The sequence below is a fragment of the Mixophyes fleayi genome, chromosome 3 (genome assembly GCF_038048845.1).
Source record: "Mixophyes fleayi isolate aMixFle1 chromosome 3, aMixFle1.hap1, whole genome shotgun sequence".
NCBI lineage: Eukaryota > Metazoa > Chordata > Amphibia > Anura > Limnodynastidae > Mixophyes > Mixophyes fleayi.
The window spans coordinates 319,626,421-319,642,329 of record NC_134404.1 but is presented as its reverse complement, the minus strand read 5'-3'; the positions used below and the strand labels follow the sequence as shown (position 1 = coordinate 319,642,329).

Sequence of the window (15,909 nt, the reverse complement as noted above, 5' to 3'; positions counted from 1 at the left end):
TGAAAACAAATGACTATTTATTGAGCTATTATAAGAAACAGGGCAAGGAAGGAAATCTGCTGTCAGAGAAGCATATTAGCAAAACTCACAATTCTGGTGTCTAGTAATTTACCACTAATTGCTTCATATTCAATTACAAGTAGCAGTGACACAGAAGATGCCCACGACGGACAGGGACATTTATCAAGATGACGTACTTTGCTGCTATACCAGCGGAGAAGCAGGTCAGGAAGCACAAGAAGAACAATACTTGGTTAATTTAGGAGTCATTTTAAACTGACAGCTAATTGCAAGAGGCTGCAAGTTTATATAGATGTGATATGTAGAGAACTAATTAACTGTGCAAAAGGATTCGGGCTGGTACTAGGCCACTTTCATTACTGAGCAGCTAAACGCACTGGGACTGTTTACATTTCTACAGTCCAACTCTGGTTATACAGTTATAATGAGCTATAGACGGCTGTTCTTCCAGGACCACTGCACCTAATGTACAAGTTGACTTGTAAAAAAAAATAAAAAATTATAAATAGATTTTCTTGATCGAACTTGAGAAGCTTGTGCCTCTATTAACACTTACTATACAGGTGAGTATAGGACTTTGTTTGCTATTATTACCTTTTTTTCTGCAAAAGGTGGTTAAGGTTAGTTACCCACCGTCATTAAGAAAATGCCATTGACATCACATGAGACAATTATTAGGCATGTTGCAAAATTGCCTCTATCAGCCTGTGTGTCTGACTGTGCTAACAAGCCCCAGTGCCCGCCGCAAGTCAGCTGACCTCTGTGCCCCAGAGACGTTTTACCAGATCTAGTCCAAGATGACCAGCCACATGTGCCACCAGATTGGACAGCGTCGATCTAAGGCCGAGTGGCAGGATGGATCTGTGTGTAGCCAACCTAATGCCCCCACACTGGTGTCCACAACTTTTCCCTCACTGATACCCAGGAGAATTAGTTGCATGATAATTAGCTGACAGTAAAGTCAAACATCTGATTGGTTGATTGATGGGTTTCTGTGCATTTGCACATAGGTACAAAAAAAAAAAAAATCCTTGGTCTTTCCTCCTTGGCTCCCTGCTGGAGGTTCTTGATAAATATTCTGAGAAACTCTCTGTACAGATCCTTGACACAGCCAGATGTTTGATTGCAAAACACTGGAAAAACCCTTATTCTCCCTCTAGACAGCAACTCCTTAATACAATACAGTATTTGGGGTTTATGGATAAAAACTCTGAATATTTAAATAACAAGTGACACAAATTTACCCAAACCTGGCGCGACCGGTTTATTTACAATAGCCCCCCTGCTCCCAATGATGGTAGCCAATAATGTTTCGGAGCTTTTTCTATTAGCTATAGCCATTAGATTGGTTGGATTGACCATCGGCCGCTGGGGGGGTTCTACCTCTAGTCTCAGCCATTCCTTTCCCCAGTCCCCCACTTTTGTATATTTCATTTTGAAATAGTTTTATATGTATTTTACTTTAGCTTTGGTCAGTTACCTGTATGCCCTCTTACACTGTATACTCGCACTTGTTTATTGTATTCGACTTGACTAACCGGTAAGACACTTACTATTATGGCCTCTCCTTGCATAGTGTTAAAACAAAAACAAAAAACAATTCTATAAATCACTTCAATTAACTAGGTCCTCCTCTTTTTGTTCCAGGGGCTCGTACTGAGAAGGCTTGGGAGGAACAGCCTGGCTGAGAAGTTTCTCCGGGACGCAGTACGGATTCAGAGCACATCACACGATTCTTGGAAGGGTCTGGGTGAAGTTCTGCAAGCGCAGGGGAAGCATGACGCTGCTGTAGAGTGTTTTGTTACTGCATTAGACCTGGAGTCCAGCAGCCCAGTCACTCCATTCACCATTATTCCTCGGGAACTGTAAAGAAGGCTGTAGAAATTGGAAAATTCCACTTATTCAACCAAAGGAATTCCTGCAATAAGAATAAGATTTAAAATATTATAATTAGAACACTCCGGATATTTTTTATATTGAAAATGGATTGTAATTATTAAGGAAATGTTTTATATAGATATACATTTTTCTACTCCACTAGACTTTTGACATGTAGGAGACATTTTTCCGCCTCTCTATTCATATTCTAAGAAATTTCTTTCTGACAATAGCTGCAGAGATCAACTCAGAGCCGAAATCTATATAGCTGGAATTCAGTTACAAATCAAGTGTGATTTAAAGTGAAATATATTTTATCTTCCTCCAAGGAAAGTACTTTTTTAAATATGTATTTAAGTCTATTGAAAGATTTCTTGTTGGACTTTAGGGTTAATAACTCTTTATGGTAATGGGGAATTTTACATACATGTGTCAAGTCTCTCTTTATTATAGAAGGAAATCATGGTCATATGACAAGCCGGTATGTGTCTCGGTAAGATGGGGTTTTGCTGATAAAATATTTCTTTGAGTGGACATCATCATCATAACCATTTATATATAAAGCGCCACTGATTCCTCAGCGCTGTACAGAGAATTCATTCACATCAGTCCTTGCCCCATTGGAGCTTACAGTCTAAATTCCCACACAGACACAGACTATGGTCAATTTTTGATAGCAGCCGAAACTGGAGCACCCGGAGGAAATCCACGCAAACACGGGGAGAACATACAAACTCCACACAGATAAGACCATGGTCGGGAATTGAACTCACAACCCCAGCGCTGTGAGGCAGAAGTGCTAACCACTAAGCCACCGTGCTGCCCCTACATCTTCAAGGAGATGTCCATAAACAGTACAGTCTGCCTCATGTGTCTTGCTAAAACAATCCCCTTCTCTTTACCATCCTTTCCTATCCCAGAGGTCACCATTGTCCAAATAAAAGCTCTTCTCTTCCATACACATTTCAATTCCCGGACCATTGTGAAGCTATTAGTATACACAATCACTTTCCACCAAGCTAAACGACGCTTGGATATTTTGTACCTGCCTTCTCCCCAGCCTAGTGCCCGTCCTCTCAACATCCCTGTTTACTAAGCCTCTACAATGGAAAAACTTTTGAAATATTTTTATTTTCATACAGAATACCTAGACAAACCAAATCATGAAAGCAGTTAGAAATAGAAGATAAAAAGTAATTTTTCATGGACATCCTCTTTAACTTATAATTTTAAGACATTTGGAAACACTCAACCTATTAGGAACTCTGCCACTGCCATCGTTAACTGCGATTAGCATTATCATTTGGAATGTTTGGTGTAAAACAATTGTCTTCAAGTGAGCAATATGGTTGTTTCAGATCTGATTTATAGCCACATAACGGGGAGACTTATTAGGAGTACTTAGTATTTTAACCATAAAAGTATGATCAATTTTGCTGATTCGCGACTAGAATGTTGTCACTATTTCATTCATAAACTGTATACGTAATAATAACTTATCATCATTGGCATTAGAAGATATAGAGAGGTATGTCTGCCTTCAGGGATTAGATTTATCTACAGCCCTGTCCTACAGAAAAATATTTTCGTTTTGTCTTACTAAATGTTTATATTATTTGTTATCCACTGCATATATATATATATATATATATATATAATTAGGAACAGCTGCTTTAAGAGTGCACTAAAGTCACTGAGGCTCAAACAGGCTAGAAGTGTGGCTATGTAACATGTCTTTATGCGCACACGTGAGCCACCTACTTGTCTGCCAAGCGCGTTTCATGGGATATGCCCACTTCTCACTCTTTCGAAAAAATCCCACATAAATCTGTGGCTACATTTGAGTTTTGGTGGATACTCTGGAAAATGCACATGGTGGATGGAAATAGCTCTTTGGGAGCAAAATTCTATTCATGAGAGTGATAGGATATCGGGCTGCCTTTATTACACGCGTCACTTGTGTGTTCTTCTTACATCGCTCATAGAAATGAAATGTGCTCTTCCACAGACGTGTGACTGCAATGTGAGAAGTGGGCCCTGTAAGTATAGGGACGGGGCCCGAACCAGCCTCCGGGAGCTCAGAGGTGCAGGGATAAAAACAATGTACAGCCAAAGCAGGAAGCTCCCCTATATATATGTTGCCTCATCTTCTTTATCTCATAGAAATAAACCTGTCCCAACAATCTAATTATTGGACTTGTGTAGACAGATGCTTAGCCTGCAAACTGCCCTGATCAACCCTACTGCTGCTAAACGCTAGTGCACATTCTTGCCCCTCTACCGATGCGGCCATCTTGGCCTACACATCCATAGTGGCATAAAACTGCATTTGCATTGTGGTGGTGCACGGCCACTAGTGATTTTCACGCTCGTGCTTTACCGTCCTCAGAAGCGCTCACACCTAATTGTCATAGTTTTTTTTTCTCACAACTTACAATGAGTGCCTAAATGTATTTCAATTGAGCAGCAATTTTATTGAGCGCATTGGACACCCTTGTGTCTCGAAAACCTCAAAACTCAAATTAGGCACATTTATTTTCAAAGACATATATATCGTTTTTTGTTTTTTTTCAGATTCTGTCTGTTTACCTGTTCATGCCCAATGTGCCCATTGTTATTTATCTAGATATTATTTACTGATTGACATCTGTAATGGTTTGTTCTACAGATTTGGCAGATAGGCCTATTCTTTGCCATTGCAGTAACAGTAAACTTAATGTATAACCTACCACTTCCTGGTGTCGGTCACAGTTTCTCTCGTGCTGTATGTTCGTGTTATTCCAGGAAACTACATAAAGAGCTATTTTTCTTATTTCTATTAAAACGTATTGAAACATTGTCAACATAATACAAGTGGTAAAGATATAACAAATTTCTTGCACTTACTGTCCGATAACAGGATACTGTGAGTTTGGGCAGAGCTTTTTGCTTGTTTTATATTTTTTGGGCAAAATATGTTCAATAGGGTGATTATCGGCTAATTACATAATTTATAATTTTTTAGCTATGTAAAAAAACACTTATCAATCTTCCCTCCTCTTTCTTCCTTACTGTATTCTTTCTTTCCCTTTACCCTTTCCCTCCCTTCCTTATAAACTTGTACAATGCAGAACCTCATAGGTTCCACTTGTTTTATTATGTTTTACTATAATATTGAATAAATTATTTATCTCCGGTAGTTACTACAGATCACCATTAAAAAAAAACTATAGGGGTATATTTACTAAACGGCAGGTTTGAAAAAGTGGAGATGTTGCCTATAGCAACCAATCAGATTCTAGTTGTCATTTATTTTGTATATTCTACAAAATGACAGCTAGAATCTGATTGGTCGCTATAGGCAACAACTCCAGTTTTTCAAACACGCCGTTTAGTAAATATACCCTTATAGTGTATATTGCCAGCACCTCCCTCCTGACTGTCTATGGGTGTGCTAACCTAAATCTCTCATTGCTCCTTTTATAATGAATGAAATAAAGAGTTTATTCATTTTCTTTAAATGCTGTTTTAGGTACAACAGACTGTTAAAGTAGATGGAGAATCCTAAACATAATTTATTACAATACAAATGTTATAGTAAATAAAAAATATCATTGAAACCCAGCCATTGCAAGTTCAAAAGCAATGTTTGTTTTTGGTACTATGGGGAATTAAAAGTTATTTGCAGGTATAACTTCTGTTTCAGTGTGATTTGTTCTACAGTGCCTACAAGGTATGTTGCAAGTGATGGTCAAACTAGAGAGAGATGGTTGTTTGGGTCACCCCTCAAAATGACTGGATCAGTCCATTGTCCATTAATTGGTCAGCTCATGACAAAACAAATGAGCCAATGGTGTTATAGTACAAATTAATTTCTATTATTTCTGATCTAATTTTACCAAATCAGTTCGGATTTTGATAGTTCAGAATGTTTGTGTGTCTGCCCCAGGGACAAACGCAGGATATGTAGAGGGGGGTTTCCACACCACGCCGCCAGTGGGCGTGACCAGCATGCATGGGGACGTGGCTAAAATATTAGACAGTGCTTGGCTGCTCTCCAGCTTTTCCTATCCCCATAATATACATGGGCAATGCTGCGTGCACTACTGTTAGGTGCACGCAGCTCTCCCTTTTCAAGCAGAGCTGTGTGAAGCAGGAGCAGGGTCCTGCCACCTCAATTATACAGTGCCCCTTGCTTGGAGGGGGGTTTCCAGGCACTAGGAACCCCCCCCCCCCCCTTCCTCGGTTTGCCTATGTGCCCAAACTCTGCGCAGTCTGGGATGTTTAGATGTGTGGTGGATTAAACCCACCATCAGCCCGCACAACAAGTTTTGAGTATTACTTTATATTAGAACATAAAAGTTCCTGACACAATTGTATGTAAGCATCAAGTTCCAAATCATTGTGATACACAGCAAAGCATCCTACCCAGGTTCGCTGTAATGTACAACAAGCACATCACCCCAAGTTTACTGTATCTTTTTTCAGGGTAACATTAGAACTTCTGAGTTTAAAAGAGCAATCTCTGGGCCCCCCTAAAGCTCTGGGCACCAGGCTACGGCCCCAAATGTCACCACTGGTAGCTAGCAAAAAACGTTCCTGTTTTTATAAGTGTACCTTAAAGTAGACCTGTTAGGAACTGGTAAGTGGACAACAGTTATTTCACTTGATCAGTCCAATATATATAGTTTATAATTGACTCTTGAACATATTAGGACTGCCGAAAAGGAAGAGATATGTTTTCTTTAGGGAATTCAGAGACTTGATTGACTCTCCCCTATGTTTGTTTTCTATCTCATTAAAGGTTTTACTGACTGTTTTCCAAAAGTCTATTGTTATAATCTTTTTGTGTGATAAGTGAAAGCAACAGGTGTTCACATTTCCTTCTTTTTCTTCCCTTTATTATATATAACAAGACTGGGCAAACTGTGGCTCTCCAGCTCTAACATACTGCTGGCGCTTTTAGTTTCACAACACATGGAGAGCCACAGGTTGTCCAGGCCTGATATATAAGATATGTTAAAAAAAAATTTATAAAATATTTAGAAAAGATATATATTGAAGTTTAATATAGCATTAACAATTCAATTAAAATATATTTAATATAGACCCAAAATGAGCATTAAAAAAACCTATCAATAAACTTTATTTAAAAATACAAAGTACATATTTAAAACACTATCTTTTTGCTACTAAATAATCAAAATCAGAAAAACAAATAAAAATGAATACAGAGTAAAAAAATATATAAAATTGTGTCTGGCTATTGGGAACAGTGGAAAGCAGAGGTCAGTTTTGAAAATGAAGAGAGGCAGAGAGTGAGGATGAAGAGGGGCAAACAGTGTGAAGATGAAGAGGGGCAGACAGTGAGGATGAACAGGGGCAGACAGTGTGTGGATGAAGGAGCACAGAGTGTGTGGATGAAGGGGCACCGTGTAAAGGTGATGATTTTTGTACATGTTGTTTTATTTTGTTTGATCTGATTCCTCTTAATATTAGCTGTAAATTTTTCTTTGACAGAAATATAATTGAAAAAAATATATAAAAATATTCTTCTCCCTTGGATTTATGTATATTATTTTTGCAAACAACTTGCTAAGTATTTCTGTCCTGACCTAAATACTTAATACATTATTTTGACTCAAATACTTAAAAAACGGGACTGCTCTGTAATTATTTTGGAGGGGTGCCTTGAAAAATTATGGAACCAGTGGGTTAGAGCATTGGCCTTTGTTTTCATGTTACATTAAGAGGACTCAATGTGTTCCTGTGTTATTCTACCTGGCCTCATATGGTCCAAATGGCCAGATTTGACAGTGATACAATCGTTCGGCATAAGGGAATAAGAGATAGACGGATACAACAATCAGCTTGGGCTATACTCAGAATACAAAGATGAAAATATATAAAGACAACTGGAGCTACAAAATAATGATGAATTTAAATAAATGTGCACTGGAAATATTCTCAACCTGACAATAGTAGTACATTTCTTGTTTGTAATAGGTCCACTTTCATCATCATAATCAACATTTATTTATATAGCGCCAGCCAATTAATTTCGTAGCGCTTTAATAAGTGATGTCTGGCTTTTAAGGCAAAAGTTAAAATACACCAACTTTAATATTTATAAAAATATAATAATACACGATAGCACCTCTTGAATATGAATCTTTGTTTTAATAATGTTGACCCTTAAGATTTAGAAGATTTCTAGTATTTGGTATACACTTAACAAACTTAGCAGTTAGACGGATGAGGGCAAAAAGAATAAATATCATTATCTAGAAAATATTATGAAGGGTGACAGATTGACTCCATGTTTTTTTCCATTTGGAATCTTCATCTATGGTGACCTGCTGACCCCATCTACCGAGAACACTTATTGGCGCTGCCTTGTGGTTTCCATGCGTCCCACTAATCTGATGTATATCCTGCCTTCGGCAAAGAAGAGGGAAATCCATTTGACTGATCTAAAGCAGTTCAGGCAATAAAGGAATGAAACAAAAGCAACCATTTATCTATTTTTCACAATCAAGTGAGAAAAGAGAGAGAGCTATTGTATTATGTGCATTTACTATTTTCCCTCTTGATGTATTATTTTTCTCATTGCAAAAAAAATATGTATATTATTACAAATATAGGCTCTATATATAGCATGTAGAACTCCTCTCTAGCTGATCATTAGTCTCTGCAAGTAAACCTTCTTGTGCAGTCTCCAAATTACTTTTTAAACTTATAAATAGAAGATTTTTTAAGTCCAGGGATTTGCTGAACATTGTCCTATTGTCCTATTAGTGTTGGCTAACCTGTGAAACTCCAGTGTTGTGAAACTACAAGTCCCAGCATACCTTTCCAGCAATAAGTTGCTATATATTGGCAAAGCATGCTGGGACTTGTAGTTTCACACCTGGAGTGTCACCGGTTAGCAAACATAGTCCTATTCCAATGACTCCTTACAGATATGCGTTTATGTATTTTCCAAAACATTTGCCCCAAAATAGCATCTATCACCTGGGATATTTCACACTCACACCCTCTGAAATTAACGTGTATAACCTTTGTCTACGCCCAGAAGAGGCAGCCATTTTGTGGGCTGAACCAATATTCAAAAGCATGCAACCAGGGGTGGATTTAGACTTTGAGTTGGGGTGATGCCTTTCAAGTCTGTACCACCCACCCTGGCAGGTCACATGACTCTCCTAACCTGTCACTCAAAATCCATTTAATTGCCGGGATGTAGATTTTACTTTTCTAGCAGCTCTAGGAGGTGCGAGTATGTCCACACCTACCGGATCTGTCACTGAATGCAGTTTATCAGTGTTTCCAGTGAATACCTGCTTTCTCATGAATATTAGTTAGGCTGTCAAAATGGCCAGTTTGTGTCTCAGCGATGCCACTAGTTGCTTGTGAATATCGTTTCAGACAGTGGTGGGCTGTAATAGGGGCATTTGGCGGTGTATTATATATTAATACTATCAGTGTTCATTGCAAATTACTAGTAGAATAAAGCTTGTGTATACACTAAAGGTAAGTATGGCTTTCTGTGTATTCTAATGAAAACTCTGATGACCCAAGGTGCATATTAAAGAATTACGTGTATGTGTAGTGGTTGATCAGCTCCGCCACAAAGTGGCTGCCTGCTCTGGTGTTGTATTCTGCTGTACTTTAACATACCTCCCAACAGTCCCAATGTTGGCAGGATATACTGATTCGCTGGCTGCAAAAGGGGTGGGGCTTAACAAAAAAGATGGATATTTATTCAAATTTGAGGCTTTGTGGGCGGAGTTTGGGTGAAATGGGGGCATTATTTATTTTGACCTGATTTCGTAATTCTAAATGTTGGAAGATATGCTTTAACTTCCTTCCCATCTGTCATTGAATGAACTCTCTTTTCATGCTAATAATTTGTGATATTAACTATACCCCAGCCCTTTCCCCCTTAAGTGTCTTGTCTTTTGTTAAGGTCAAGATTCTTAACATTAAACGCCTTTACAAATGTTTATGAACAAACCATCGAAGGCATCTAAAAAATCCTGTTATTTTGAGAATTATTGCTATAGAGAAGTTCTGTTTATACTGAACATATGTTGCAGGGATTTGTGTGCAGAATAAAATGTCAGTGTTCCTACTGCTGGAAAGGTTTAGTTATAAATACTACAATTTAAATAGAACTTGTAGGTCTTCCGTGACCAGTTCTATACCGATGACAATTCCAAATTAAACCAAGAAATAAAAAAATCTACTTTGTATAGACACAAATGTTTTTTCCTTTTTCTAGAATGCACGATTCCTTGATTCCTGTTTATGGAATTGTTCTACTATTGGTGGTCGTTATCTAGGTTCTAATTAATAGTCCTTATCTAGGGTCTAATTTATACTTTGTACTCTTCAAAACAATACTGTGTGTTCTTGTTTTAAAATACTTTTAATATTACTGTTTTAACATAGTTGCTTACTCTGAATGTCCAGGAGACTCCTCAACTACTAGGAGACATCCCAGGCTACCGAGAGCCGGCATTTTTCCCGGAGAGTCTTTGTGTGTCGCAAGTTGGGCATAGACATAACGGGCCTGATTCATTAAGGAAAGTTAAGCAAAAGTAAGTAAGGAAAAACCATGTTGGATTGGAGAGGGAGGTAAATTTAAAATGTGATGGCAGATTTATAGTTGGAGTAGGGCATGGCCTAGATCAACTTTAAATTTCAATGAACAAATAAGCTATCAAGTATTTGTATGCTACATGAAAAAACAGCCAGTATTTAATTTATGTGCAAAATAATAAACTAATTTGCACCCCTTGCACTGTAACATGGTTTTGTCCAGAAAACTTAAGTAAGCAAAACTTACTAATTTTTTTGCTTAACTTTGCTTAATGAATCAGGCCCAATGTGAATAGCGCCCCCTGCCTGTCTCGGTAAACACTGAGCAGCAGGGGTGTGATGACGTCAATTGCGTCATCATTTCACAACCACTCACTGCTTACTGAGATAGGGGGGGCTTGATGATGCAATTGCCCAATGGCAGATCCAGATCCCCTTTAGCAGCAATCTTTATCCCTTTAAATTATGGTGGAGAGGTAAGATCATTGGGGAAAAGTTGGCGTGGTAAACCGGGAACAATCAAGCAGAGTGAAGGAGGGGCGATTCATACACACACTATACACGTTTTACAAGATTTATCTTTAGATCTGTGCTCTTAATCTGTCATAACCATTGGCTGAAAAGATCAGCACTGAACGAGATTTATAGTTCTGCTGAACAATCAAATCAAACGATGATCTGTGCTTTGGAACGATTCTCGTTCATCGCTGGAGCGTACACACTAATATTGAGCCGAATGGTTGTTTATTCTTTGATTGACCTAATACTCGGCTGAAATCACTGTAGTGTGTTCCCAGCCTAAGTTAGGAGTCAGATCAGGGGCCGGCTGGGCTGGGGAGTAGGGGGGCATCTGCTCCCCAGGCCAGTCCAATAATGGGCAACATTGAGCCGGGTCACTGGGCCATCTGCATTTTTTTTCCTTTAAAATTGGCTGCTGAGTCGAGTCTTGCACCCCAGGCCAAAATTTGCCAGCCCTCCCCTGAGTCACATAATCTATTATCTAACTAACAATTTGGGAGATTCCCCATTTTTTTTTTTTACAAATTTGGTAATGCTTGTTGCCAAGTAAAATCATCACTAAGAATGGACAGCATATAATTCCACAAATATTACATATTATCACACATACTTCTGCCCCATGCCATGATCTTATTTATAATGCCACCCTGTGCCTCCATTTCATATATTATTACATGTTATGCTTACTGGGTTTTAGCTGAATGCAAATCGTGGCTCTGGCCTTAATCATGTGAACTGTAATTTCAACGTACCAGGACTAATGGTTCTTAGAATATGTTGGCTTCCAGCGCATAGGGACATGTGCCAATCACCAGGTCATGTTTCTTACTCAACATGGCAAGGTGGGGACTAGGATTCACCCATCCCTGACTTACTGATATACAAGGTAGACCATGTCCAAGTTATAGATGAGCCAGTAAGGATAACCTCATTAATGTGTTTTGTAAAGGGCTACCCAGATAGAAGACCATTTGTTGCTTATTTGAAAACTCTTAACAGAGATTTCAGATGGGGATCTATGTACCACCTCATATGGTATTACATATCCTTCACCTCATAATGATAGAGGAACCACAAGTGAACCCTTCTAACCTGAGGAGACAGTCATTCAGACTGGTTGGAAATAATTAGAGATGCTCAGGTTCAGTTTCCCAAAAACCGAACACACCCGAACTTTGCACGCCCTCGGAATTGAAAATGAGGCAAAACGTCATTGTTACGTTGTCGGATCTCGGATCTCACGAGCTTTGGATTCTATAAGTACCGCCCTTCATGGCGATCCAGTGCCATTTCACAGAGGGACACAGAAGGGGTAGCACAGCTCTTGGCAGTCTCTAGTGCAGTTGGGCAGCGTCATAGGCAGAAAAGAAAGAGGAGGTTCTTAAAAGTGTTCTTCAAAGTCTCCAGTGACATTCAGAAGTGCTCCATTGTTCCATTGCTAATTGTCATTGCTGAAATACAAATAATAGGTCTGGCAGGCTTGGTCTTCTAAATCTGCAGTCACATTGTACTGTGTTATATAGGTAGCATACAAAGAGGAGAGCTCCATTGTTCCATTGCTAATTGTCATTGCTGAAATAGAAATAATAGGTCTGGCAAGCTTGGCCTTCTAAATTTGCAGTCTTTGTTTGAAAGTGTATGAAAATAATATTGTGACCTGTGAGGTGGTCAAAAGTGACTGAAAATGACTTGAAATTAGTGTTATTGAGATTAATAATAATGTAGGGGTAAAAAGCAAAAATATGTGATTTTAGCAAAAAAAATAAATAGGGATTTTATAAATCAAAACTAAAACACGAAGTTAATCCAGATCCAAATGGAGGGATTCTTATGGAGGGATTGACTATGTGTCTCTTGGTTGTTATAAAAATATGATTTAGTCAATTCTCTGTGAGTGTTTAATATACGGAGTGAAGCATGTAGTACTTTATGGCAACCAATCAGCAATTAGGTTTGTTTGGTTAATTGGAAGTAATAGTGACCACACTTTATCTATTAGGATCAGATATGATCATACAGGACAGAACTATTATTTGGCCAATGACCGCATCCTTATATCTACACAAATGTGTCTTCAATGGTTGACCACACTTAATAAGACCCCCCATGTCATTCAGCCTAACCTCTAATTGATTAGATCTGAGCAATTTGGTCACCCACCTATGAGACCACATTGAGTAATGAAAGTAGGTATTTAATTTGAACTGTCAAACAGTTCACCTTTCACACCTATGTTAGTACACGACTCCTTGTTTTAATAAATCATTATTTTAATTTAAATTCCATTCAACTCAACAGTCACCTAATGTAAAATTATTACAAGAGAGTTCCTATAGACGAACGCAATTAAACAGTGACAGTGTTGCACTCGAGCTTGCACTTACCTGAAAGAGTTAACATGTTTTCAGACCTGACCAATGATGTTCTTTTATAGTGGGTCCCATTTCCTGGTTGAGTTATTCTGCTTTGCAAGATCCCACCCACCCACGCCTGGTTTTGGGTTGATAGGGTAGGCTGGTTTTTCTTTTATTAAATCCTTTTACATCGACTAGGTAAGGAACAGTGGGGAGGAAGTCACTGGGATCAGCGTCTGATATATACGGCACTATCGTGATTGGCCGCAGGTATCTGTCCCCTTTCGATGCAACAGTAAATCTTGTCCCTTCAGTGGGGAGGGGCCTCGTCCGGCTCAGTGAGGGAGGGCGAGTGAGTAGTGAGGGGGTGCAGTTTACTCTGACGCCAGGTTAGGCCGGCCAAGCATGTGAGGGTTATGTGAGGAGTTGGTGGACTTAAGGCGGTACGCCATGTCCACGCTTGGTTTATGGGTATCAGCTGGAGCTGACCCGCAGTGCTCTTTCTACGCCACCAAAATTAGTTAATAATAAAATACTTTAGTTTTGCCACTTTACTTAGGCCTCTGTGTATTTATTTTATATAAGTTGGTAATTTATGTAAGGTATGGTGAAGGTGATGAAGGACATACACGGTGAACTATTTACTAATAATTTAACTTTATGCTCTTGAGTAATTTACATTAATTCTTTTAATAATTGTCTGTGAAAGTAAAATTAATGTGCTCAGGATGCCCAGAAATTTGGCTGTTTCAACGTATTTATTCTCAGTGTAACTTTCCCAGATCTGTCTGCTCCTTTTCAGGGCAGCCTTTGGGAAGATTCCCACACTCCTCTAGTACGTGCCCCGGAGCCAATATTTAGACAACAGGATCCACAAGATCTTGTGGCATTCACAAGCAGAGAGAAAGTGGTTTTCAGATTGTCCGTATCATCATAAACCAACAACAGTTTTATGTTTTGATAAACTTAATGTACATTAGTATATAAATTCAAACTTAATTAATTGCTATTGTACAAAAAACATGTTGCTGAACACACTTTAGCTGCGGGAAATATGCCAATTATTGTAGGAAATGTGTGTTTGTTCTGGAAACTTGCCTTTGCTATCATTATGTAACTGCATAAGAGAAATATGAGTACAATACAATAGCATCTTTCACAGTCATTTAGCTAAAATTGATAGCAACAGAACACAATCACAGCTGTACTAATAGATGTGGTTCTAATGTGGATTTCATGTAGCCATCATCCACCATTTACCATGATTGAGTGAGTACAACAGGTCTAACTGGACTTTCAGGGCTATCCAAGGCTGTATCTCCTAGTATGTTGTTGAGTTGACAGGGTCACCACAATAGAGCATTGAAAGAGGTAGGTAGTGTTGAGGTACTGCAACAGGCACAGACTCAATGTTGCTTGTGTGATTACACTGGAGGGACACCAGGTGGCGCTGTTCCTTAATGTGTTACTGTGTTGTCACTCTGTGTTTATAGCAATGTACTCTCTTGTAGATAGAATGTTTTAGTGCTTTTATCATGTTGGTTTTACACGCACAATGTGTTATGTCTGTATGCTGAGATAACTGCACTGCTTAATACAAAGGTTATTCCACAAAGAACTTCCCAATGTGTGGCTATTGACAGAAGCGTAATCTGCAACAGGTAGTACCAACAAAGCGGACCCATAGTATACCTGAAGCAGGTACGCACCAAGGCTCAACTGGGAAAACTGGGTGGTTAAAAAACAGATCATAGATGGCATATTTTTAGCCTTGTGACTCAGTCGGAAACCACATAGTGGGTCAGTGGCACTTTGGTTCTGTCCCTGCCCCATACAAACTTAGTTAAATATTTCTGTTTAAAAAGGGGCTAACACTGATTTGGGGAGAAGCACTGATGAAGCTTCAAAGTACAGTACTTTGGGAAAATAACCATTTTTTCAGGTGTGATTTGGTCAAGCGAGCAAATGCATTGGGGCCACTTCTCCAGGCACCTACACATTTCTGTTAATAGGATATTATTATTATTTATAGTAGCAAAGTGTTGTAAAGTCCTGAGAAAGGTGCCCTCACAAGTATGGAAAAGACTCTTGGGGCTAGATTTACTAAACTGTGGATTTGAAAAAGTGGAGATGTTGCCCATACCATCAATCAGATTCTAGCTGTTATTTATTTAGTGCATTCTACAAAATGACAGCTAGAATCTGATTGGTTGCTATAGGCAACATCTCCACTTTTTCAAACCCGCAGTTTAGTAAATATACCCCCTGGTGCTAGGTAAAACCCTATTTTAAACAAAATGATCTTCTGCATATGTTCTGGTATATAAAAATACATTGGTTATGAATAAGCTCAACTTATCCAGACACATCAACATCTCTTCCTGCTAGAGATAAACCCAGACTGATCAACCACCAGTAAGGAGAGTAGTACTCCTCTAAGTATAGCCGTTACTATATTGGTAAACATTGTGTTATCTATATTCAAAATTGAAATCAGTCTATGACTGAGATCACAAATATGTGCACTTGCAGGAATTCCTGCTTGCATATCTATCCT

General features: G+C 38.7%; 1 protein-coding gene across 1 annotated transcript in view; it reads left to right on the top strand.

Annotated features, from left to right (window-relative positions):
* Nucleotides 1–5,572, top strand: part of TTC7A (tetratricopeptide repeat domain 7A) — a 263,029-nt gene extending 257,457 nt beyond the window's left edge. The window contains exon 21 of the mRNA XM_075204114.1: nt 1,669–5,572. Within this exon, the coding sequence (XP_075060215.1) occupies nt 1,669–1,890 (222 nt within the window). The 3' untranslated portion in view covers nt 1,891–5,572. The remainder of the gene's footprint in view (nt 1–1,668) is intronic.
* The last annotated feature ends 10,337 nt before the right edge of the window (nt 5,573–15,909 follow it).